This window comes from Protopterus annectens, chromosome 7.part1 (assembly GCF_019279795.1).
Source record: "Protopterus annectens isolate FY-2018-M chromosome 7.part1, PAN1.0, whole genome shotgun sequence".
Lineage (NCBI taxonomy): Eukaryota > Metazoa > Chordata > Ceratodontiformes > Protopteridae > Protopterus > Protopterus annectens.
The window spans coordinates 184,432,704-184,460,293 of NC_056740.1; the positions used below are offsets into that span (position 1 = coordinate 184,432,704).

General features: G+C 44.7%; 1 protein-coding gene across 1 annotated transcript in view; it reads right to left on the reverse strand.

Annotated features, from left to right (window-relative positions):
• Positions 1–27,590, reverse strand: part of IFT122 (intraflagellar transport 122) — a 2,412,356-nt gene that overhangs the window by 918,899 nt on the left and 1,465,867 nt on the right. The window contains exon 19 of the mRNA XM_044078630.1: positions 16,157–16,328. Coding sequence (XP_043934565.1) covers positions 16,157–16,328 — 172 coding nt within the window. The remainder of the gene's footprint in view (positions 1–16,156; positions 16,329–27,590) is intronic.

Below are 27,590 nucleotides of genomic sequence, written 5' to 3' on the forward strand. Positions count from 1 at the left end.
TTCAAATTGTCTTTCTCACACTCTCTCAATTATTTTACATTTACATTTCAGAATGGTACTTACTTCTAGGCTTTATTAACATTTATTACTGGTTTACAACAACCCTTTCCAGATGACTCACTTATTTCATATGGCAGAATTTACAAGGATGTATTTGACACTTGTCTATCCTTTGTTGATTGATTACCACTCATTTTCTGGCTGCAGCAGTTATCTGATATTACAATACAGGTGGAAACTCTATTTGAGACTTGTTTAATCTTTATTACTGGATTGCATTGCACTCTTTTCTGGGCTGCATCACTTATCTAATCTTACAATACTAGCAGAATCTTTCTTCTATGCTTATTTGACCTTTATTAGTGGGTTACAACACTGAACTCTTTTACAATCTGTCTCACTTATATTCTATGACAACACCAGCTAAATAATTACTAACCTGCCTGGTGGCGCAACCTCAGCAGCTTATCAGCATAGGCTCGCTGATTTGCGGAACGAACACCTGCAGCTGTAACATAAAGGAAGTAATACTGGAACATACGTCTCCATACTATAGGCTAGGATAGCATTTCTTACATACTTAATTACATGGATACTTACTCAGTAGTGGGGCGTTGGGCATCCTGGATCCAACGGTTCAGTTGTTCCACCTTCCATCGCTTCAGGTCCGTATGGTGGTGACGGACCTGTTCACCAGTCCTAGGAATGCCTGTGGCACTTGTGAGATCATGTGCCAACCGGTTCCACGCCTCTGCCTTGTACGCACTCCAGTGAACCTGGCCCTGCATGAGTTGTGCTTCATGATCATGGACTAGGAGCCAAACCATATATTTTGACTCCTCAACACCCCACTTTTGTGCTCTACAGCGACTTCCGCTCTCCTGCACCTGCCATCCTGACTGCAAATGGGTACCACAATCAGTTATGCTGTGTATTCCCGCCTATGGGGCTTATATATGCCGGTTTTCCTGCACTTATCTGTGATTGGCCGTTTTGGATATTTATCAGCTTAAAAAAAAACTGCTTTGTCATGCTTCTATTTCCATTCATTCCTATATATATGCTAATACTGCATTTCTCAGTACAACTGTCATGGCTTAGTGGTTCAGTACTTTGACTATGGTGCACAGTATCCCAGGTTCGATCCTGGGCATTGCTTTTTTTATTTTACTACTGACTAGACAGGCTAGGAGGTGCGTCTGTGTAAAGGTGGCTTTGATACAGCTTGCCCAATGTTGCCCGACGGTAAGCTGGTTGGCGCGCTGCACAGCTTCGCTCAAACGGCTTACGCTGGGTAACGCGTTATTTAGCTATGAGCACTCATATTATGCTGGGTGAAGTGCTGCTGAACTACGGGCACTCATTTTAAGCATGTTAAAGCGCTGCTCAACTCTGGGCACTCATATTAAACCTGTTAAACCGCTGCTCACCTGCGGGCACTCATATTAAGCTTGTTAAAGCGCTGCTCACCTACGGGCACCCATATTCAGCTTGCTAAAGCCTTGCTAAGATATGGGCAGTTATGATCCTTTTTTTATATTTTATTATGTCGGATATCTTCAAAAATACATGGCCCATTTCATTACATTTTACTTAAATTATAGTTTTATATATATATATATATATATATATATATATATATATATATATATATATATAGATGTCGGGATTGTTTCATGCTTATTTAAATAAAAATGGAAAATTATGTTGTGGGGGCTCGAACCGTGACTACCTCCTCTTTGGCCAACGTCTCTACCGCTACGCTATTGCTACTTGGCTTAATTTGCATATTTAGATCTTATATGCTTTTCAATGTCTGCTAACTGTGGCTGAACGGAGGGCATACCCGCGCAAATGAGTGCAACTACGGGCAAACATTTTTGAAATTATAAAAAAAAAAATTAAACTGCTATTTTTACGTTTTACATTACAGTTGGGTTTACAGTCTGTGAGGGCATGTGTGGTGATGTGTTCCTTGACATTTCCGCGGACTCGCTCGTGGGTGTTTACTTTCAGGACTCTGACTCTTCTGGGGGTGTGTCCCTTTGCAGAACTCGGCATTCGGACACGCCCCCTACTTTCCTACATGGACCGTGTTAGCCTAGGGTATGACTCAGCATGCCCTCATGAATATGCATGGCATGCTGACGTCATACCGTTAGACTGCAGCCTCTGTGTAAGACATATTAACTCTTACACGGAGGTTTCGTGAATCCGGCCCATGTTCTGGTAGAGTTTTTTGTTGAATCTGGAAAAGATGCTGCTTTAAAAAAACATAATTAATGGGGGATACAAATATTGCATGCTAAGTATAAGAACTAATCAGAGGAGATTAGAAAAGATTTTGAAGAGAGACTGGAAATCAGTTTGCAAGGGAACAATGGGCAGACATATGTACAGCTCCCAAGAACACAAGTCCAGAAGGTTTAGGATTTTTGCTTTTAAATATTTGCATAAGTACTTTTATATCCCAAGCAGACTCCAAAGATTTATTCCTGAGGTAGAATGCAATTGCTCGAGGTGTGCTGAGGAAGAATGAGGTAGCTGGGAACATGTTTTTTAGGAGTGTAACGAGTTGGCAGATTTAAAAAATTCCCTACAGAATATTCTGACTGAAATATTGGGAAAGCAAATGGCTGTAACTAATAAACTGATTCTTTTGAGCTGGGACACAATCAAAATTGCCTAAATATAGTAAAACTTTATTAAGTTTATTTCTATTGCCCGACGAAAAAGCAATTTATACAAAATGGAAATTAAATCTAAACCAAATCCATTTAAAGTACTGAATATTTTAAAAGAGATATTTCAATACTTCAAATAAAGCTGAAGTACTGAAGTTTTTAATATTGTAAAAAAGATGAAGGAACCAGAAATGGGATCTCTAGAAAAGGAAAGGAGCAAATTGCACTGAAATAAATGGAATTTGTGGGAACAATACATGCAAATTAATATCCAGGAGAAAGTTGAGGTTTAAGGGAAGGCATGAATTAAGCAATTTATGTAATGTTGGACTAAATGAGAGCTGTAAAGAAAAAAAAACAAGCATGTAATGTATACTGTACGTAAATGAGAAAAAAATGTAAAATAGCTTGTTTGTTTTTCTATTATTCTACATGTGCCTATTTATTAAATGATAATTTAATAAAGATGTTTAAAAAGATTAATTGCTTGCACCCAGCAGACTGCTGATCTCTTTATAATAGCAGATGGCAATAAGAAAAAAAAAATAATAACGTGTAGGAGCAGGAAGGAATCATTGCAAATTTCTCTCAGAACAGAATGTGCACAATTCTCCTGGCTAACTTCTTTCAGCTGTAGACTACTTGTCTCTCACTGAGAACATTTGCTAATGGAAAAAAAAACTAATATCTTTCAGATGCAAAAAGCTTAGCAATTTTCATGGTTTTCATCATTTTGTCTTATTGGTGAAGTCTATTTGTTTACAAAAAACTTGTTTATAGCTTAAGCCAAGGTTATTAAATCTAAACACCCACCTTTGTAAAAAAACAAGGGGAATAAGGTTAATTCTAAGTATAATATAATCAGTATAAGTTTACACCCCAACAAAGGAAATAAGGTTAATTCTAAATATAATACAATCAGTATACATTTACACCCCCACACTCACCCAAGCAGCCCAAGATCATAGCAATATATGAACTTAAACCTGCTTTTATCCAGCCTTTCATCTCTTGTTATACTGTAACACCTATACTTCTTACAACTGAAAAAAAGGCTTTTTATTTTAATATGTTTAACACATACAACAGTCACTGAAAAGACCCCATATGCATATAAATACCTCTGACTGCACACTCTACACAACTGCTTTACAATACAACATGCAGTTTATGTCATGAAATATTTTATACAAATATTAATAACAATTGTTTTACTTACAGTTGCTTCTTTTTTAGTGTCCTTCTAGCCATTAATGACAATGTAGGGTATATGCTTTAAAGTCCACTCAAAAGTTAAACAAGGTCAACAAAAGATCAGTCTTTTCTTGGTCACTTTTTTTTTTGCAATGCCATAATTTACAAATGTGACTGTCATTTATTCAATAATATCAGTGCTGCTGGTCTTCTTTCTGATCATCTCCATCTTCCAACACCAGGCTCTGTTTCATGTCTAAGGTACTCCTGATTCTTTTAGTCAATTCATCTGTTTTTTTTCTATCTCTTTAGCATTTTCCTTTGGGACACTGGAAAAGGTTTCACTGGCAACATCTATCAGCTTTATGATCTGAAGAATGAGAAACACAGTCCTTTTCTGCTTGTGGCACACTTTTTGTCGGATATACATTTTTATTTCTGCCTTAGCCTTTTCTACATAAAAATTGTCTTTGTTCCTCCCTGAAAAAAAATACTCTGAAGACAGGTTGATACAGTAGCTTGAATCTCACATCTGTCTCTTGACATTCCCTGATTGCTGGGATACATTTGCTTCTCTTCTGTCTGGTGTACAATGAATAATCATTTTCTACACATAGACTGCTGTCTCCAATTTTTAATACTTTTCCTTTCTTCCACAGTTTTGTCAGGATCATCTCTTTCTGCTGGTATGAATGCATCTTTAGTAATATAGGTCTTGGCTGGTTTGGCATGGCCAGGTTTGGAGAAATTAACTAACCCTGCTGTGGAACACCAGTCCAGTTCTTTATCTGTGCTTTCATAAAATTAATGCAATCTGTTCCTTCCAGTTTCTCTGGTACAGCAGAAACTCTCATTTTTTTTGTGCATGCTATGTCTTCTAATGAGAAGTTATGTACCTACCATAACGTTCCATGTTAGTTGTCTTCTTCTCGCCTTCTTTCTTGCTGGATAGGTTCGGAGCCGATCCTCGGCTCCGACTCGGCCAATACTAAAGCTCGAGAGCTTATTCCACCGGCTCGAGGCTCCCCTATATCCCACAATGCTAGGCGGTAACTACTCAGATCTCATTTGATAGCTAAAACCAAGCAGTTCTGGTCTCCATAGTATGGAGAAGAGAGAAATGGAACCCACCTCTACTTATAAACCTGTAGTAAGCTACCACAAACATAAAAGGGAGAATACAGGTGGTAGAACATGTGGGAAGGAAAACCCCAATGGAAGATCCCAAAAAGTCCTATCGGTCTGTCCAGGCTAGGGGAAAGGAGGGTGGGACGCAAGAAAGAAGGCGAGAAGAAGACAACTAACATGGAACGTTATGGTAGGTACATAACTCCTCAATGTTAAGTTGTCAATCTCGCCTTCATTCTTGCTGGATGGGACCGCGTCTCTAGCACCTTACCCCGGGTGGCCTATCGGAACAGACTCTTGAGAACAGTGGAACCAAAGTTGGCACGGTTTCTGGAGGCCATATCCAATTTGTAATGCGAGATAAAGGTATGAGGAGAAGCCCATGTGGCTGCTGCACAAATGGAATCTATTGGTAGCCTGTCCTGAAAAGCTACAGATGTAGCTAATGCCCTAGTTGAATGAGCTCTAGGTCTTGAAGGCAGTTTTTGATGTCTGATTTCATAGATGAAGGTAATTATAGAGGTAAGCCATCTTGAAAAGGACACTTTAGTAACTGGAAGGCCCAATTTCCCTTCCGCATAAGACAGGAAGAGCTGATCAGATTTCCTGAACTGTTTAGTCCTGTCTAAATAATATCGAAGTTGGCGATGAACACCTAGAAAATGTAACTTTTGTTCCGACCTGTTGGAATAATCAGGGAAGAAGACGGGGAGATCAATCGTCTGATTTAGGTTTGCCTCAGAGGAAACCTTAGGCAAGAAGGACGGATTAGTCCGGAGGGACACCCTGTCTTTATGGAAAACTAAGTAAGGAGGACGACTGCAAAGAGCATGAAGTTCAGATACCCTTCTAGCTGATGTTATGGCTACTAGAAAAAGTGTTTTCCATGACAGCAACTTAAGAGGGCATGAAGCCGCAGGTTCAAAGGGGGGGAGAATCAAGGATGCTAGGACCAAATTCAAGTCCCACTGAGGTGGGGGATCTTTGATTGGGGGCTTGAGCAAAAAGACACCTCTTAGAAAGGCTTTGCAGAGTTTATGGGACATGATACTGGAGTCAGAGACACCTACATGAAAGTTTGATATAGCAGCTAGTTGTACTCTAATGGTAGATGAGGAAGAGCCTAAATGAAAGAGCTCTGCCAGGAAGTCTAGGATAGACTGGATAGGTGCAGTGAAGGGGTCTATATTTTTTGATGCTGCCCAGAAGGAAAAACGCTTCCACTTACTATTGTAAATCCTTCTGGTAGAAGACTTGTGAGAGGCTATCAGGATGTTACGGACTGAATGAGAGATTAAGGGAAGCCTGGCTAGGGTAGGAATCGGAGAAAACACGCTGTGAGGTTGAGAGATTGGAGGGAGTGGTGCAGCTGGCCCGACTGGTGGGTCAAAAGATCTGGCACTGGGTCCAGATGCCAAGGCTGCTCCAAGAGGTAATGATGGAGGAACGGAAACCATCTCTGTCGAGGCCAGTAAGGGGCAATGAGGATCATGGTGACTCTCGAGGCGATAGCTTTCTGAATTAATTGAGAGATCAGTGGAAAGGGGGGGAAAGCATATAGAAGTCCCCGGGGCCAATCGTGGACTAGAGCGTCTCTGGTGGGTTGGCCTGGTAAAGGGAAGAGGGTGAAGAAGTCGTGACACTTGCTGTTTTGGGGAGCTTCAAAAAGATCGCCGCAAGGCCGGCCCCATCTTCGAAAGACTTTTTCCAGCACTGATTTTTTTAGAGACCACTCGTGAGGCATGAGAATAAGCCCTGCTCAACTTGTCCGCAATCACGGTGGATTTCCCGGGAATGTGCGTTGCTATCAGAAAATGCTGAGAAGAAATCGCCCACTACCAAAGTCTGAGTGCCTCTCGACATAAGGGGCAGGACTTGGTTCCGCCCTGTTTGTTGATGTACCACACTACGGACATGTTGTCCGTCTGAATTGCAATAGTCCCTGTGGGAAGAGAGTCCTGAAGGGCTTGCAACGCTAAAAGCACTGCTCTCATCTCTAAGACATTTATGTGCAAGTGGCACTCGAAAGATTGCCATGTGCCCTGGACTGTCCTGCCCTGATAATGCCACCCCCACCCGATCAGGGAGGTGTCCGTCGTCACCGTGGTGATTGGAGGGGGAGGAATGAAGGGTTTGCCCTGGAGAACTTGAGGTGATGTGATCCACCAAGACAGGTGATTCTTGCATGATTGGGTTAGTAGGATGATGTGAGACATCGGGAACTGTTGGAAGGACCATTGAGAAAACAGCATCCACTGGAGGATCCGCATGTGAAAACGAGCTAAGGGGAGAAGTGTAATAGTAGCTGCCATGAGTCCTAATACCTTCAAGACTACCCTGGCTTTGATCTTGTTGCATTGAAGTAGAAGGTAAACTTGTTTGCGGATATCTGATACTCTTTGCTCTGTTAGTCTGGCGGAAAGATTAACTGTGTCTAAGGTGGCGCCTATAAAGGTAACAGATTGACAAGGCGACAAGGTAGATTTTTCGAAATTTATTGAAATGCCTAGAGCTTGACAAGTTTGGATGGTGAAGTCTCTGGATAGAAGCAGTTGATGCCTGGTGGTGGCGGTAAGGAGCCAGTCGTCCAAATATGGAAACACCTGGAATCCTTGACGTCTCAAGTGAGCTGCGACCACTGCCATACATTTGGTAAACACTTGGGGGCTGTAGTAAGACCAAAGGGCAGGGCTCTGAACTGGTAGTGACTGGCTCCCAGCCTGAAGTGGAGAAGCCTCCTGGAGCGTCTGTGCATTTTGATATGGTAGTATGCATCCTGAAGGTCTATCGAGCACATCCAATTGTCCTGACCCAAGAAGGGTAGAATGGACTGTAGCATGACCATCCGGAATTTTGTTTTCTTCACATAATTGTTTAGCTTGCTGAGATCCAGTATTGGTCTCCAGTCCCCTGTTTTTTTTGGTACTAAAAAGAATTTGGAGCAGATTCCGGATCCTTGCTGGTCTGCTGGGACTGGTTGGATAGCTCTTTTTGACAGCAGCTTTGATATTTCTAACACTGCTTGTTCCCTTAGACTGGGTGGAACGTCTGGAAGGGATCCTTTGGGTTGGGATGGGATGTGAATAAAGGGGATTTTGTAAACCTTGGATATGATCAACTGTACCCATTTGTCTTGAGTGAGGGAAAACCAGGCTTTTGGGTACAGTGATAATCTTCCCCCAACTGCCTCCAAAGGTGGACAGCCGGGCAGCTCCTCAGGGATGCTGAAAGGGTTTATCAGAGAAAATTTCTCTACTACCCTGGTTTTGCGGACCACCTCTGCCCCTAGGGCGGCGTCTATTGTTGTTCCCCCCTCTGCCTCTAGAGGGGAATCGACTTTGTGCGTCAGATGAGACTCCTTGTGGTTTGCGGAACCACATTCCTTTGGGATAAGGTCTAGAAGGGGTAGAAAAACGGACTCCCACAGCAGAGAGAGTCTTACCTTCCTGCTCGCACCTAGTCAATGTATCCTTCACCTGAGGTCCAAACAACGTTGAGCCATCAAAGGGGGAATTGGTGAAGGATGCCTTGAAAGGGTCCACAAAACTGCAAAGCCGCATCCAGAAGTGGCGTCGTAAAGCTACACCTGTGCCTGCGACCCTACTCGCCCCATCAGCCGCATATGAGATAAGCCGCATAGAGAAGTTGACAATCGAATTCAGGGTTGCCAACTGGGAGTTCATTTTGTCTTGGAACCCCTCAGCTGTTGGATCCTGCATGGCCTCACCCATATTCTTGAGTAAATCCCTCTGGAGACGGGTGAAGTGACACAAGTAGTTCAGCGACCGCATGGCAAAGGTCGCTGAGGAAAACATCCGCTTACCGTACCTGTCCATGGTCATAGACTCCTTATTAGGAGGATGGACAGGTAGCGAAGGATCAGCTAATTCCTTCTTAGTGGCTGCGGCCACCACCATGGCATCAACAGAGACACCTTTGGATAAGAACTGTTTCTCTTTTGGGGCAGTAATAAATTTTGACGGCCTCCTTGGGGTAGGTTCCACCGAATCAGTGGCCATCCAAGCCTTCCTTGCCACCACTTCCATGAGGGTGTCAAAGGGAGGAGACACCCAGGAGGTGGAAGGGCGAGAGCCAAACGCCTCAAGGTAGACCGACTCGTCCTCTGAAGGGTTAAGGGCGGGCCAGTTCCCCCTCTGTTTAAGGATTTCAAGGATGTCAGCAAAGGAGACATCCTCAGAGGGGGACCGAGGTGAACCTTCAGATTCCTCCAAGTCGGTGTCAGAGGTGATAGACACAGGGGAGTCAATGTGCTTCCTCTTGCACTGTCTCTTCCGAGGGGGTTCTCCTACCGGATCAGGAGAAGCCTCGGAAGAAGAGGATATTCCTAATGGGGAAACCTGAGGAGCTGGCTCTCTACGATCTGTTACGAGGGGGGGTGGGTAGAAACCACCGCAGGCACTAAAGAAGGAGGAGCTGATGGAGCCGACTGTGGGGTAGACACTGGGTCTAGCACGCTCCGCATGACCTCGAAGGCGCCCCAATCAGCCAAGGCCAAAGGTCCCCGCTCCGAGGAGACAAGGACCCCCCCGGCACCGACAGGGGCGGCTCCAAGGCCAATGTCAGAGCCGAACTCACCAGCGCCGACGCTCCATGAGGGAGAACAGGGTCAGACAAGGGTCCGATGCCACTCGCCCCCTCCGAGCCGATGAGGGAAGCTCGGCGCCAAGATCCCTCCAAGGAGGAAATTGTAGCTGACGACGGAGCCGAAAGGCAAGGTATCGGCTCTGATGCACCGACAGCCACGGCTCCGATGAGCCCCGGCTCCGAACTCAAAAGAGTCGGAGGAGGAATAGAAGCAGGGATGGGAATAGCCGCTGACTGTTGAGTAGGGCTATGCAGCATTTGGGCCAGTGCCTCGGACTTGAGAAGTCTACTCACCACCCTTTATAAGTCATGGTCGGACAGCCTGGAGGACCGAGAGGAATGGGACCTATGGCTCCGCTCTGACAAAAGAGGGGATCCCGGAGCCGAGTGGATGGAGCCGATGGAAGGGGACCTCGACCTCTTTTTTTGAAGGTGGCTCCGATAAGACTATCGGAGCCAACTGAGTCTTAGCAACCTCGGCTCCGGCCGGAGCCGAGGTAACGGTTTGAGACTTCGAAACATCGACTCCAGCCGGAGCCGATGTCGAAGCAGCCTTAATGCTCCCAGCAGATGGCTCTGAAGCTGGAGCCGATGGCCTGGAAGTCTTTGAAGGCTTCCCCGACGCAGACTGGGTCGAGGGGCCTTCAGGCTTTAACAAGCCTCGAAGAATAAGCTTATTTTTGCGTTCCTGCAGGACTCTAGGGCTGAATGCATGGCAAACAGCACAGGAGTCCTGCAGGTGCAAAGGTCCCAGGCAATAGACACAAGAAGTGTGACTGTCTGTCAGAGACATTTTCTGACAGCACGAATCACACTTCTTGAAGCCTGAGACCTTGGAGTCTTTAGACATCCTAAAAGAGACTGTATATAACACAGACACAACACACAGACACACCCTTTAACCAAAGGAAAAAATCCAGTCACACTAAAATGACAGGGGAAAAAAGGGGAGTGGGCCAAAGGCCTAGAAGTTAAAATTTATTTTTTTTATTTATTTTACATTTGTTGACCGGGATAGTCCGACTGGACACATGTCCATTTTCAGAGGAGGCCCGGGGAGAAAAGCTCCAATAGGACAAAGTAGGTTACAACAATATTTGACAGATAACATACGATTGTAGTTATACATTTAATACACAGATGAGAAAAAAAGTTACACTAGTAAGTACAATAACAGTTGTAAAAAAGAAACAAAACCTTCATATAGTTAGTTTCAGGTAGAGAGTAGATGGCTTAATGACTAGGTGGAAAGTAAAATTACTGAGGAAATGGAGGGGGAAAATGTGGATTAGTCTGGATTAGAACATTGGCAAAGCCAGTGGGATTTGAAGTGGTGGGAGAGGCCTTTCTTGAATGTATTTAGGGAGGTGGAATTGGTGAGACTAGGTGGAAGAGAATTCCATATTTTACCCACTGTGTTGGAAAACAAAGAGTCACCTCCTGAGTTACAGGATTTGAGCGCCTGTGCAAGTAACCTGTGTGATGATCTAAGTCTATTTAGGTTTGTGTAAGGGGTAATTAATCTACTCTATAAGATCTATAATCTAATCTAAAAGGGAATAAAAAGGGGATAAAAAACAAGGGAGACCCGATTTAAACTAAAGGGATACTCTATATTAAAAACTAAACTAAATAGAAAGGATAGGGGTAGAAATTTTAAGTTTTTGACTAGAAAACTTACTAACCTGCCAGAGCCGGTAGAAGAAAGCACCTCGTCAGCTAAGCGGCAAACGAGATCTGAGTAGTTACCGCCTAGCATTGTGGGACATAGGGGAGCCTCGAGCCAGTGGAATAAGCTCTCGAGTTTTAGTATTGGCCAAGTTGGAGCCGAGGATCGGCTCCGAACCCATCCAGCAAGAATGAAGGCAAGAATGACAACTTAACATCTATTATTTTTAAAACAGCTCTTCTTGAGCAGCCTAATACTCAGCCAGCCTTTTCTTCATTTCATCCTCTGATTTTTTCCAGTTTTGTCACTTTATCTGAATAGCTAGTTAAAGCATTCTATTTTTTCCAGCCTATTGTTATTTGAGTTGATATAGTCCTTCAACTTTTTATTTATTTCAATCACCTCTGAGTACATTTGATTTATTTTTCCTCTAAATTACTGCAAGTCATCTATTCCGCCAAAGCTGAAATGAAGTGTTTTTTGCCGAACAGTTGCAGGATTCTTCCCACCAAATGTTTCTTCTTTTTTTTTACCTTTTCTGGTTGGTCATCTTTCAGGATATCTAGATTTCTTCTTTGCTGGTATCCAGGTAATGTATTTACCAGCCAGTAACTGAATTTTACCCAAATTTACAACTCCGATGGTCCTTTTTTCTTGGTTTCTGTTTTCTCTCAGGGTAAGCTGAAATTTAGAAGCTGATCAGTGTGCAAGTGTGCAGCCTTCTAGGACAGCCTCCCCTGTTTGTTTGTATACCACATCACTGTAGTGTTATCTTGATTAAGAGTAAAGGTCCTGCAGTCCAAAGATGGTTCAGAGATTTCAAAGCATTTATTACTGTACTTTCTTTTACATTTATGCTTTAGTCTGTCCTGTTTATTCCACAGAACCTGAACTTTCACCCCTTTGAAAATAGCTCCCCAAGCAAAGTCTGAGGCACCTGTTACTGTCTGGGCAAGGAGCTGGCAGGGGAGAAGGGAAGATGTGGGTATAAAGAAAACTGTTCAAACCTCCAAAGCAACTCCTTTACAACAAATCTCAACACTGGAACTTGAAAGGAAAGAAGGTGCTGGTGTTTGGTCCAAACAGATTTCAGGAATCATTGACATTTTCTCACATGAAGTCTGACCAGAAGAATAAGAAGAATTTGTAGAGGCCATGAAACTCAGTGTCCTGAGATATTCCCTGGCTGGGATCTGAGACTGGGTGCAGATAATCAGAAACTGTTATTTGGAAGAAAAGCTCTCATTAGGAAAGTATCTAGCAAGTATCACAAAAACCCTGTCATGTGAAAAGGTGAGAGAATATTTCTGTAAATTCACATGGAGCTTCAGGATGAGAAGGAGATTTTTTACCTAAGACAGGGATTCCTGACTTCTTAAAAAAGAGTCTGCAAATATAAGACAATCTTCTAAACATGGAAAAATGTGAATTTCTTGCAACCTGCAATGAACTATTATTGGTACCAGACACTCTGTGTACACCCTTGGAGGTGCAGACAATCTAAAGTGTAAGATATAGAACTGAAATGTAAGCTTAACACAGAAAAATTTAAAAAAGTCTGAAGTCTTTGCTGACTGGAATGTGAATATAAGCACCTTGTAAATCTAGGGTTACCAAAAAAACTGAAGTAGAATAAATGGTAACAGAAACTAGAGGGAAAGCATCTAGAACCTCTAGAATTTGATGTGAAGGTTTAGGAAAAAAACATCTAGGATTAGTTTTTAAGTTCCTTCTTTCTTTCTTTGTGACCATAAAGATTCTTGAATAAAATTCAGGTGATACCTGAATGGACATATAGTCTGTCTGTCTTCGACTATCCTTGGTTATGGGAAGCTCCTCCCTTCTTCTTTGGACTTCTTGCCATTGCATTTTGAAATTCCTTTTGTCTATACCCTTTTGTTTGTTCTGATTACTATAAAAATATCTTGACCTGGAAGGAAAGATCCTATTAAACTTTGGGAAGAAGGGATAAAATATGTACGAACCCCTGAATTAATCTTCCTCTTTTGTCAAAGCTTTTAAGGACCTTAGTAGAAGATGAGCCAAATAATACCCATCTATCTATTGCAGAACTGAAGATCTCAGCTTTGACAACTTCTGGTAAATTTTGTGAACATAACCAAAAAAAAAATGTAGAGTCATAAGAACAAATCAAAGAGCGTTTGTTTACCTAGAAAATATAAACTATTAAAGACCTGAGAGAAGTTTTAATCTATGAAGAAGGAAGACTAGCTGTTAACATTCTCATATTTTCAAATGAAACAAGCAGATATTTAAACAAATGAGCCTGGCATTTTGATATTCTGAAGGTTAAAGAAGAAGAATATACTTCCTTCCCAAATCTAGCAAATGTTTTCCCATCTTAATCAGAAGGGATAGAGGGATAGGGTTAGCACTCACAAGGTGTTTGGCAACACATGGTTTTGCCAAAGAAATAACTGCAGGGTCTAATTTGAGATTAGAAAATAGATATAACCTATCAGACTTTTTTACAGGCAAGAGGCTGACTATCAGACATGCTACAGACTGTAAATAAAAAAAAAAAAACTTTAATACTTTAAGGACAGGAGGAACAGCTGCAGGCTGAGGAAAATCTAGCTGTAATAAGTCATAATACCATTGATGGGATACTAGAATCCGACTCTGTTCTCATCGAAACAATTCTTTCATTCTGAATATAGTTTCAGAAAAAGATACTTCTTTGCGGGGGAGGGTTCTAAAGAAAAACTTTTCTCGGAATCAGATTCCCTTTCCTCTGGCATAGGTACTGCAAAAGCATAACCCCAGTCAAATTCCGATCCTTCTGACTGGGAGTCGGTATCTAACTGAGAAGAAAATCTTTATATTTTACAACCCAGTGAGATATCAGTACTTAAGTCTTGAAATACGCTCTTAACAACATCCAGCTGATCTTCCCTGTCCATTTGCTGTCAATCAGGAAAAGAAATACGCCTAACTTTCTGTTTATTTTTTTCTAGGACACCCCTTATAAAAACTCAAGAAGGAACTCTTCCCTGGGGAAAAGGCTCTCTAGGACAGCTTTGTGGGAAAGCATCATCCACTCCTTTCTCCAAGATCAACAAGAGTAGTTCTGCTCAGCTGCAGAGGATATGCCTAACTCCTGGTCCTTAGTGGCATGTCAAGAAGCAATGTCGCTCATATGTGGCTCAGGCAGTGAGGAAGCCAGTCTGCCTACAGAAGACTCGTGACAAGCTTTCCTATTTTTATTGCACACAGGGGAGAGAGACAAATCAAAGAGACTGAAGCCTGCTTCATGGATATCCAAGAAAAAGTACCAGAAAGGGTGATAGCAGCCTGAAAGAGTCAGTGAACTTTTTTACAGGAAATTCACCCGAGTTTAAATTTTTGTGGCAACCGCGAAAAGCTCTAGTACAAGCTCCCATCTGTACTCTTCCACACAAATAATTAAAACTTTTACACAAAAAGGATTTAAAAAAGTTTTCCCCCAAACAAATAAATTTAACCAAAAGCCAACTTTTAGAACAGTTTAATGACGGCCACTAAAAATAAATTTCCTAGTTTAAATAAATTTTCTCTGGAAAAGGAAAGTTTTCCTAAGAAAAAGTAAATTGGAATGTTTTCCTCAGAGGGGCATTTATCTGTCCAGCCATGGTAAAGCAGTAGCAGTCGATCACTGGAAGCTTGCAAGGACAGCGCACTCAAAAATGTTCTGAAGGTTTGCTGCTACTGACTTTATACAGCTCCCCAAGAGCCCATCAGTGGTTAGAAAGTGTGGAAGGTGTCCTAAAGCTTTGGAAGCTGGCCAGTTGTCACATCATATCCCTGGCAGGAAATAACCCCATATAACTTACACTACTGTAACTTTCATCTAATGATGAACAAGAGATATAAATGACTGTTAAAAATGGTTATAGTCTAGACCTGAAGCAACCGTTTTTCTTTTTTTTTTTTAATACTGGCATACAACATATAAAAGCCTGACTTGGGAATGGGGTATAAAGATAAAGAAAACTGCCCAGGTCTGATAGTCTATATGTTTGGAAAGTATAAATGCTATGGATCACTGCTCGAATTAAGGAAAACATGAATCAGACAGAGCAGACTTCATTTAAAAAAAAAAAAAAAAAAAAGAAGTTATGTACTCACCATAACGCTCCATGTTTGCAGTCCTTCTCGCCCTTCATTCTTACACATGGGTTTGGAGCAGATCCTTGGCTCCGACTCAGCCTATTACAAAGCTCAACGTTTTCTAGTTGGCTTGTGGCTAGCTAGGTTTCCCACGGTGTACCAGTATAATCCCCAGATCTCGTTTGCCACATCGACGAGTTCAGATGTGCTTCTTCTTGGCCGTGGCTAAGTTTAACACATTTTGCTATTTTTCCTATATTACAGTTTAACTTTTCAAGTTTTATAGCCTTTGCTAGTGTTTAACTATTGTTAGAATAGTTTCAGTCTTGTTGAAGTACTTTCTTCTTCAATTTAGCTAATTATCGTTGAGAACTGGTTGGCCGTTGGCCTTGTTGTTCTCCTTGGCATCCTGTGTGCCAGTTTGTTCTATTTAACAGGCGTTTTGTCCCTAGTTGTTATTTGCTGTGCTATATTAGATTAGAGAATTTGTTAGTTCATAATCAGACAGAGCAGACTTCATTTAAAAAAATTATTATTTCTATCAGTGCCTACATGTACATTTTGCACAGGCTAGCAGAGAATTTTAATGTTTTAAAATGTGTATTATTACCAGCAAACATAAGCTAGAAAATGAGCATCCTGCATTTATTTTGGAGGAAAAGAATCCTACTAAGTCCAAGTCCAAGTCCAAGCAATGGTCATCTACCCTCAAACAAACTCTTAACATATCAATAATATAAAGGAATGTGTACTAAGTTGATCCTACCTCCTCCCAGTGCTGAGTATCCACATGTAGCAGAATCAGTGCTTTTAAGTCACCCATTTTCATGTAGGTTTCAGCAGCATATCCATGATGTTGTAGCTTCTTGAAGTAAAATGCGCATTTTGATAAAGGTTCTCGCTCTGCCTTGTCAAGTTTCCTCGCCAAGTCGATCAACCTAGAAAAAAAAGGTACCAGGTTGTTGAAACCACAAGATGGGAGAAAAAAGTCTCATGTGGAATACATTTCTTTCATGCTATGCAAACAGTACCTATTCCTGCACCCAACTCTCCTGACCTTATCAGCTATGTTCTGTAAGATCATCTACTTCCAGTCATACATACTGTATGTAACCCTAGCTCTCTCCTGCCCCCTAGAAAAACAGCAGTTTCACTCAATAAGTGTTGCAGTGAATGTGATTTACCTGAAGAACATTCAACTTAATTGTCCCTTAGGACTATAGAAAATTAGGGAAGGTGTACTAATGATGCTAAGACAGTCCTGAAAGCACGAGGCTGCAAAGTGTTCAAGAAATTTATCAGCATCAAATAGCACCTTCAAGGGGGAACTCTCCTTACCCTAAACTCCAAAGGGCAGCATTCCTCTATATCTGTAGCTAGCTGACCCCAAGTCACAGAGATATATCAAGAAGAAAAAGGAGGAACAGATATGGAGATACCGTCCAAAATTTAAGACTGGTAGTAAGCACATACAGATGAACAAAGAAACAAAAAACAAATGTAAGCAGGACTTGTATTTCATAATTTCAAAAATAATATTTCATTTGTTGGTTAGAGATGTCCACCATGAAACAGGGAAAGCACAGCTGTGTTAGTATGCTCACCATAACAGTACACATTCAAACTGTAGGTTAACTCTTATAGGAATTTATACAAGTGGTGTAGAACTGAAGGGAACTGTATGCCTTTTTCAACATTCCTTAGGAGGTAATGGTTGCAGTTTCACACTGTAATCAGCAATGGAAGCCTGACTGCAAAAAGAGTGCATTCACTCACTTTATTCACTTTACTCTGCTCTCGTCTTTTGGTGCACCAAAACTGGCAAACATAGTTAACGCATCATCAAATATTACTGCAAAACAGTTTTGAAAACCTCAAGCATAAACAGTAAAATTTTAACTGTTAGTAATAACAGTGTGGCAAGCTACTATAAGCACATCCTGCAGCAATAATGCTACTATTCCAACTTCTACTTTTATGGTGAGTATATTCACACAACTCTATGATCATCATCTTTTATTTCCCTGCTATAAAATAAGAAGTTATGTACTCGCCATAATGTTCCACCTGAGTAGGTAAACTTCATTTGTCAGCAACATATGGGTTATCGGATCCATATCGGATCCGAGCCAGCAGCTTCCAACAGCTAAGATCCGAGCTCCAAGCTCCTCCCCTTACCCATAATCCCCTATCCCTTCCTGACCTCAGATCGAGTTTGCTTATCCATAGACCATACGATACCAAGAACCACCTCCATACTCTAACCTAGAGACAATCCACCATGAAAGCAAGAGTCCTTTGAACATCCATATAGGTTAGGGGGACGGTGGGAGGGACGGTTGCTGACAAATGAAGTTTACCTACTCAGATGGAACGTTATGGTGAGTACATAACTTCTTAATCTGAAGTAGTTAACTTCATTTGCCCATTAACCTATGGGACAGAGTCCCCAGCTACTTGATTCTTGGGAGGTCCTCATGGAAGGATGTTCCGGAGCACTGCAGAGCCAAAGGATGCTCTCCCTCTAGAAACAATATCCAATTTGTAATGGTTTATAAATGTATGAGATGAAGCCCAAGTGGCTGCTGAACAAATGTCATCCAACGACACCCCAGATTGAAAAGCAGCAGAGGTAGAAATCGACCGAGTAGAATGGGCATGGACTCCTTGAGGTGCAGGCCGGCCAGAACTCTCATATGCCAAAAGAATACATTGGGAAATCCATCTGGACAATGTGACTTTTGTTACAGGTTTTCCCAAAGAGGATTTAGCAAAGGACACAAAAAGCTGGTCTGATTTCCTAAGATCAGCTGTCCTGTGCAAATAGAATCTTAGTTGCCTATGTACGTCTAGAGAGTGCAACTTGTATTCACCTTTGTTCTGATAATTTGGAAAGAAGACTGGTAAATTAATAGATTCGTTGATATTAGACTCCGAAGCAATTTTGGGCAGAAAAGAGGGGTTGGTCCTGAGTGAGACTCTATCTTTGTGAAAAATCAAATACGGTGGCTTGGCGCAAAGGGCTTGAAGCTCCGAGACCCTTCTGGCCAAAGTTATGGCAACAAGAAAAACTGTCTTCCAAGATAAGTATTTTAGATCCACCGAAGTTGCAGGCTCAAAGGGAGGAGCTGTTAGAGACTGAAGTACAAGAGTTAAATCCCAAGGAGGGACTGCATCTTTAACCGGAGGTCTTAGTAGGAAAGTGCCTTTTAGGAAGGTCTTACATAGTTTGGATGAAATCAAAGGGCCGAGATGACTGCCAACATGATAATGAGAGATTGCAGCCAACTGGACTTTGACCGTAGAAGAGCTAGCACTTTGGTCGAATAATCCTGACAGAAAATCTAGTACTGCTGGCAACGGAGCTGTAAAGGGATCTAAGTTCTGATGCTCCACCCAAATAGGAAAATGCTTCCATTTGCTATTATAAATTCTTCTAGTAGATGGCTTGTGAGCGGCTACTAGAATAGCCTTGGCAGGGGACGAGATACCGGGAGTCCTAGCTATCACTGGAACTGGATCAACCAAGCTGTGAGCTTGAGGTCATCCAGATTCGGGGTTGACAGTCCTGATGGGTGAGAGATCAGATCCGGGATGGGGTCTAGAATCCATGGGGGACTCACTAGATGAGACCATAGATATGGGAACCAAGCTTGACGAGGCCAAAATGGGGTAATGAGGATTATTCTGCTCCCCAACTATCTGGCTTTCTGTAAAAACTTTAGATTCAGGGGCAGAGGAGGGTAAGCATAAAGTAGACCGGGTGGCCAAACATGCACCAGAGCGTCTCTGGGGAATTCCCCGGGTGGGGGAATTAGAGCGAAGTAGTCGCTGCACTTTGTGTTCGAAGGAGGCGAAAAGATCGCAACGAGATTGACCCCATTTGGAGAAGATCTGTTTTGCTACTCTGGGATTCAGAGACCACTCGTACGGTGAGAGGATGGTTCGACTCAGTCTGTCTGCCAAAATGTTGGACCGTCCCGGAATGTGCGTCGCTATGAGAAAGCGGTTGGTGGACATCGCCCATTCCCATACTCTCATGGCCTCCCGACAAAGTGGGTAGGACCTGGTTCCCCCTTGTTTGTTGATATACTAGATGACCGACAAGTTGTCTGTCTAGATCGCAATTGTCCCCAAGGGAAGAAGGCTCTGAAGTGCTTGCAATGCCAAAAGCACCGCTCTCATCTCTAGGACATTGATATGCAATGAGGTCTCCGAATGGTTCCATGTGCCTTGGACGGTCCTGCCCAAGCAGTGCCCCCCCACCCGAGGCGAGAGGCATCCGTGGTCACTGTGGCTAGAGGAGGGGACACAGAGAAGGGGCGCCCCTTCTGGAGGTCCGGGGACTGGAGCCACCATAAGAGGACTTTCCTGCACACCCTGCTGAGAGGAATGGGGAAGCTCAGGGAATGTCGCAGGAAGGACCACTGGACTTGCAAAGTCCATTGAAGAATTCTCATGTTTAAGCGTGCCATGGGTAGTACGTTGATGGTTGCCACCATCCAGCCTAGAGCCCTCAGGACCAATTCTGCAGGGGGAGCTGGGGATTGTAGAAGGGCCAGTACATGGAATTTCAGAGTTCGTAGCTGGTCCGGAGTCAAAAAGGCTATAAGCTGGTTTGTGTTCAATCTGGCTCTGATGAAATCTAGGATTTGAGTTGGGAGAAGGGAAGATTTCCCGATGTTGATCGTGATCCCCAGCTGGGGAGCTAGATGGAGAAAGTAATCCATGGCGGTGCATAGTAGATGCCTGGTGGGAGTGGCCAGGAGCCAGTTGTTCAGGTACGGAAAGACCTGAATTCCCTGGAGTCTCAGGTGGGCCTCTACAACAGTTAACACTTTGGTGAACACCCTGGGGGCTGTGGTGAGACCAAAGGGAAGGACCCTGAATTGGTAATGGCTGGCTCCCAGCCAGAAGCAGAGAAACCTCCTGGATTGTCTGTCCATCAAAATGTGGTAGTACACATCCTTGAGGTCTATGGAGCACATCCAGTCGTTCTCCTGAAGAAGTGGGAGAATGGATTGAAGGGTGACCATCCGGAACTTTTCTTTGGCTACTGACAGGTTTAGAAAGGACAGGTCGAGGATTGGTCTTAGGTCCCCCGTCTTTTTTGGCACCAAGAAGAACCTGGAGTAAAAACCTGATCCGGACTGGTCTGGGGGGGGACGTGCTGGATTGCTCTTTTTTCTAGCAGCCGGAGTATTTCCTCGGCTGCCACCTCCCTTTGATTGGGTGGGACATTGGGGAGGCTTCGGGAACTGAGAGGGGGATTGAGAAAGGGAATCTTGTAGCCTCTGGATATGATCTGAAGCACCCAGCGATCTGTTGTAATGGACTCCCAAGCTGCCAGGTGCTTCGAGAAACGCGCCCTGACTGCCTCCAGAGTGGAGAAGTTGGGTAACCCTTCAGGGTTGCTGCGTGGGCCGATCAGAGAAAGGTTCTCTGGACCCAAAGTTCTTCGGGCCCCCTCTGCCTCTAGGGCGGTGTCCACCCTGTCCTCCTATGCCTCTGAAGGACGAGGGCTCTGGAGCGAAACGGGACTGTTGAGACTTCCGGAACCACATCTTCTTCTGTCCCTTTTGGTTCCTGGAGAAGGACCTCTGGGGAGCAGAGAAGCGGACACTGATGGCAGATGTCTTCCTGTCATTCTCACTCTGGACCAGTGTGTCGCGTATGGTCTTGCCAAAAAGGGCAGAACCATCAAACGGGGCATTTGCGAACGATGCCTTAAAGGGTTCCGCGAAATCACAATGATGGAGTCACGCCTGTTGCCGTAGGACGATGCCCGCTCCGCTAGCTCTAGCGGCTCCTTCCGTGGCATGGGATAATAACCGCATAGATGTATTGGAGATAGATTTGAGAGTGGCCATTCGGGTAGAGTACACTTTCTTGTCCTCCGTCGACATGGACTGGGGGTGACCCAGCGTATTCTTTGATAAGATCCCGCTGGAGCCGTATCATGTGTGCCATATAATTCAGTGACCTCACAGAAAAGGTGGCTGAAGTGAACACCCGCTTCCCCAGACGGTCAATCGTCCAAGACTCCTTGTCTGGAGGATGGACCAAGGAACTCTTCTGGGCCAGTTCCCTTTTGATGGCGGCCGCCACCAACATGGCATCTACCTTGTTATCCGAAGGGGGGCTGAGAATTTTGTCCGGCCTCTTTGGAATGGACTCCACAGTGTCCGGTTCCTTCCATGGTCTGGTAGTAATCAGGTCTACCAGGGGATCGGTGGGAGGGGACACCCAAGAGGAATACGGGCCTGCTTCAAACGCCTCCAGAAACACAGACTCGTCAGAGGAAGGTTTTGGGGCAGACCACCCCCCTCTGATCCAAAGCATCTCCATGATGTCTCCGAAGGAGACGTCTTCGGGGGGTGACCTTGGGGAACCTTCCCCTTCCTCCAAGTCTGTGTCCTCTGTCAAGGACTCAGGGGAGTCCAAGTGCCTCCTCTTGCACTTGCGTTTGTGAGGGACCTCCTCGGGGGGGCTGTCCGAAGAGGCCTCACCAACTACATCCTGTTCCAGCAAGGGAACTATCTGGGACGTCTGTGCAGGCTGTCCCTGGGGCCAGGTGATGGAAGGCAGACCCGTCTGAGAGGGCGTGCAGGGTGGAGCCTTAGCTGAAGCTGGGGGCCTGGAATCCCTCGACAAAACCCTCTGCATGACATCGAACGCTGAAGGAGAACTGCTCTCCCTAGGATCCGAGAGCAGACCTTCCCTCAGATCCGACGTGCGGATCGGAGCCAGTGCCGACACGGTCAGATCCGAAGGGCCAATATGCTCCAACCGAGACGGAGCCGAAGCCATACTGACACCTCCGGATCCGAAGCTCAGTTCTCGGCTCCGAGAGCTCAGATTCGAAGAAAAGGACCCGACAGACTCGAAGGTGCCATCGGCGCCGAAGTACCCGATACTATCGGCGCCGACAGACTCCCGGCTACCCGGCTCCGAAGGCTCTGAACCCCGGTAGTGGGTTGGAGAAGGAGCGATCGGGGTGAAAAAGGGGGTCAAGCCCCCCCCCCCGGAGGGGGGTGAGGCAGGAGCACTCCCATCTGCAGCTGGGCCTGGAGGAACCTACACATCATCCGGTCCAAGTCTGCATCGGACAAACACCGGGTAGACCTTGATGAGGCCACCGAGGCGGGCCAGGACTGCCGCCTCGATGACCTCGAGGGCGACCGGGTCTCCTCCTCCTCTGGCCCTGGCGAAAAGCAGGGTGAACGGAGCTGGGAAGGAGAAGACTCGGAGGCCCTGGGAGGAGAAACCCATTTGGCTGGCGGGGCCGATGCAGAAGCTTCGGCCCGCCGCTTGTGCTTTTCCCGGCGTTTCTCCTTTTTAGCTTCCCTCTCCTCCTGGCCCAGGGGAAGGGGAATAGCAGGTGGCACTGCCGCAGCTGCGGCAGGTGCCACAGAGGAACCGGAGGACGAAGCCAGGTCCGGGGGCAGAAGTGCCGCCAGAATCAGCTTCGACCTCCGGTCCTTGAGGGCCCTGGGGTTGAACACTGCACAAATAGTGCAGCCGGTGGAAAGATGTTCAAATGTTCAACCCCAAGGCATAAAACGCACCAAGTGTGGCCATCCGCTGGGGACAGCTTATGGCCACACTCGGTACACTTTGAAAAGAATGTTTTGGGTGCCTCCGCCATACCTACAAAAAAACAACACACCCACTAGGCCCCAAAACCACACACCCTAACGCAAACATGAGGGGGAGGGAATAACACTAAAAAAAAACTAAACACCAGGTAAGAAAACGTTAATGCTACAGGGGAACTATGCTAATCACACACACACAAAAAATCTGTTTAAACTAAGAAAAAAGATTTGTTTCTCACAAAATCGACAACCACCACGCCTGGAAGCTCAATCAAGCTGCTGAGTGAACCACGGCAAACTAGATCTGGGGTCAGGAAGGGATAGCAGGGGATTATGGGTAAGGGGGAGGAGCTTGGAGCTCGGATCTTAGCTGTTGGAAGCTACCGGCTCGGATCCGATATGGATCCGATAACCCATAGGTTGATGGACAAATTAAGTTAACTACTTCAGATCCTGCATTTGCGTGGTTATGATTGTCGGGCAACACCAGTTAGCTAGGGTATAACTATTCCCGGCTTCACAAAGTCTACTCTTCAATTTTTCCCTTGGAAATAGACAAAATTTCAACTTAAGCACTTAAACCATTCACTTCTCATCCCGGCACTTGCTAAAAACTCATAGCAAGCACTAATAAACCTTAGCACTAGATCCCCCTATACTGTAGAGAAGGACAAGGCTCTCTATTCGACTTTACCAGCCAATCACTAAAACAGTTCACTGTACCTATCCAGGCATGTCCAAAGGGCAGTTTCAGGTGTACTCTCAGGTCCAACTGGTGAATCTGGGCATTCTGAAGCAATGTTACAATTGCCTCGGGTACACAGACAACCCTCTCATCCTTCCACCAAACACTAATACATGCGAGAGATGCAATTATACAGCCAAACTGGAGGCTAAGCTCTCTCAACCCAAGACTGAACCAGGCAGTCAAGAGGAGAAGGGAATTACATGCATCACACCACCAGTCTCACATACACCTATGAAACCAGCACTGGCAAAAAACACACATAAATACACAAAAACATACTCGGAGGCTCTAAATAAAAATCTGCAAAACCAACAGAGATCTCCAAAGCTGACATCCAAGCAACTTCCATCCCCCAACACAAACCATGAAACACATACTTCACAAAACCAGTGTGCCACACAATCACAACCCTTAAGGCAAAATAACACACCGACACACTAGTAATAGGTGATTCTATAGTCAGGCACACTGACGTCCCACTCACTAGGCTGAACAAGGAGAAGGTTACTGTTAGCTGCCTGTCGGGTGCTAGGATCCGCCACATAACACAAGCACTCAGGTCACTCCAGAACAAGTACAAATATGACTTTGTCATTGTCCATGTTGGTGTGTCTGGACTACGTGAAAAGAGACATGGAGGAGCTCTCTGATCACGTAGCCCAGACCGGTATGACCCTGACCCTGAGTAGCATCCTGCCCTCACCAAGAATGACACCACGGTAGAGAGAAAAAATGATCAATTTCAACAATTGTCTAAGCTTCTGGTGTCACTCAAAGGGGATCCAGTGTCTGTCAGCCTGGGATGACATGCTCGACAAGCCACACTGCTTCGCTAAAGACAGCTTGCACCTGTCACCCTTAGGCTTTCGAATACTGGCCGAGGCTCTTGCCACCACCATAGTGCCTTTTTTAGGCAAGGCTCAAAAGACAAACCCACCACCGTAAATAGCACAAGTAACAAAAAACTGAGGGTAATGCTACTCAATGCCAGAAGTCTAAAGCTCAAAATGCATGCACTCGAGGCACTCCTCAGTATGGAGAAAATCGATATATGTGCAATAACAGAAACCTGTTTTAAGGCTCCAGAGAGCACTCCAGCACTACCAGGCTACAACTCATACCATACATTTTGGCCACAAAACCCAGACCGAAAAGAAAAAGGCGGGGGCGTATCCATATTCATCAAGGATACCCACACCTCCAGGTTAGTGGCACAGCACGATGCTTCTGAAATCATCCACATGCAACTAACAACAGGCAAAACTGCTACTCAAATTATAGCTTGCTACAGATCACCCACCGTGTCCCAGGACCCCCACTCCGCAGTCATGGAAACATTGGGAAACATAAAGGTCCTACCAAACACCCTGATATTGGGTGATTTCAATTACCCAAACATTAACTGGGAGAACTACTCAAGCACAAATTCCCTTGTCCAACATTTCCTAGAATTTATAAACTCAAATGCCCTGGATGAACTGGTCAACACCCCCACCAGAGGTGACAGCATACTGGACCTGGTCATCATCAACATGGGCGACCGGTGTTCCACACCGGAGGTCAACCCCTCGCTGGTTAGATCTGACCATAAACTAATCACTCTGGATATCCACATTCCGCCACCACCCCCAGTCAACGAAACCACTGTGAAAAACTTTTCAAAAGCAAACTTCATGTTACTTAAGACCAAGGTGGAAAGTTTCAAAGCCCCCATGTTAAAGGATAACGCTGTCCAAGCTGCAAAATCCTTTACTAATGTACTCTACGGGCACCTACAAGAATGCATGGATCGTGCTATCCCAAACAAAACCAAGACTCACTCCTCCAAGAAAAGGAAACCAGTCTGGTGGACCCCTGCCATAAACAAGCTATACAACAGAAGGAGGAAACTAGTACAGAAAAGAGCAAAATCCCAAGAAGGGAAGACATCCCTGATCAGTATCAGCAAGAAACTACGTTCCCTCTTAAAATCATCCAAGGCTAGCTTCGAAAGAAAAATTGCCATGGACTCCAAAGATAACCACAAGGCATTCTTTAGCTATGTCAAGAATCTAAGTGGCAATTCTCAGATCTGCTCAGAGTTAGTGCAGAATGGCACAAAATACACTGAACCGACCGATATAGTCAACATCCTGGCAGATAGGTTCAGTGCAAATTTCACCCCCCTCTCACCCCCAAAAGGGCCCATAACTATACCAGAAGAATGTAGTGCCCCTGAAATCACAGACACTCAGGTTAAAACGGCCCTCTCCAAAGCCAAAAAATACAGCATCAATGGGACCGGATGGTGTCCCAGGCTGTGTCCTACACGTGCTCAAAGATGAACTAATTCCTCACCTAAACACACTGCTTAAACTCAGCCTCTCCACAGGCTACGTGCCCACAGAGTGGTGCACAGCAACGGTTATTCCACTCCACAAAGGTGGAGCCAAAATGGACCCCGGGAACTATCACCCTATAAGCCTGACTAGCTTGGTCTGCAAAGCTATGGAGTGCATCATAATGGATCTCATTAACAGAGACATAGGAAACCTTCAAACACTGGACCCTACCCAGTTCGGCTTTGTTAAGGGCAGAACATGCCTCCTAAACCTGGTGGACTTCTTTGAGACAGTTACCAAGGCTAGAGATGAGGGAAAGGTGGTCCACACAGCCTACTTAGACCTCGCAAAAGGCCTTCAACACCATTCCCCATTCAGGTATTATAGAGAAGCTCACCAGCCTGAACATAAACCTCTACGTTACGAGACAGGTTGCCAACTGGCTCACAGACAGAACCCACATGGTAAGAGTTGCGGGAGCTAGGTCTGACTCTAAACCGGTTACAACTGGCATTCCCCAGGGCTCAGTCCTAGGACCCCTCCTGTTCGGCATATACTTCTCAGAGGTACAGGCAAGCACAGGAGGACTACGGCTGACCAAGTTCGCAGATGACTGCAAACTAGGGGCTATAATTGACTCTCCAGCTGACACAAACATCCTCCAAAATGGTCTCACCGAGACAGATACCTGGTGTCAAAACCATGGCCTCAAGCTAAATGCCAAAAAGTGCATAGTCATCCCCTTTGGAAAAAACAAAGTACCCACAAACTACCACATAGGTGGTATCCCCCTAAATACGGAAGACATAATAAGGGATCTGGGGACCCAAGTAGATAGTAACCTCTCCTTTGATAGTCACATTGCCAAAGTGGTTAGAAAATCCTTCTATGTGGCCCACCTAATCACAAAAGGGTTTACATCCAGATCGAAAGAGGTCATTGGGCTCCTCTACACATCACTCATCAGACCCATCATAGAGTACAATACCCCATTTGGGATGTACCTTACAAGACACCTGCAACAACTGGAAAGACCACAGAAGTAACTCACCAAGAGGATCACTGGCCTCAAGCAGATGCCCTATGCATCTCGACTAAAGAAACTCCAGCTGTACTCGGTTGCATACCGCCTACTCAGAGGTGATCTCTACCTGACGTACAAGGCCATGTCCAACCCAGAATTGATGGACATGCTCCACCTAAAGAAAACCATATCCCCTCGAGCCGCACACTCCAAGGATCTAAACATCACCACAACAATAAATAGGACATGCTGGAGGGATGGATTCCTGTCCGAGAGACTTCCCATTATCTAGAACAAGATTCCAATCTACATTAGGCAGAGCTCCTCGCTATCCCTCTTCAAGAGAAACCTTGACAAGTGGATGGGAAACAGAAAGTTTACCCCGGGGATCACTTCAATGGCTCTGCTGAAGAGAGGTACAGGGAACTAATCTAAGGGGGCAGCGAAAGCCAACACATTCCAGCTAGGCTTATAAATGCCTTCGGGCAGATAGCTTAGTACCTACCTAT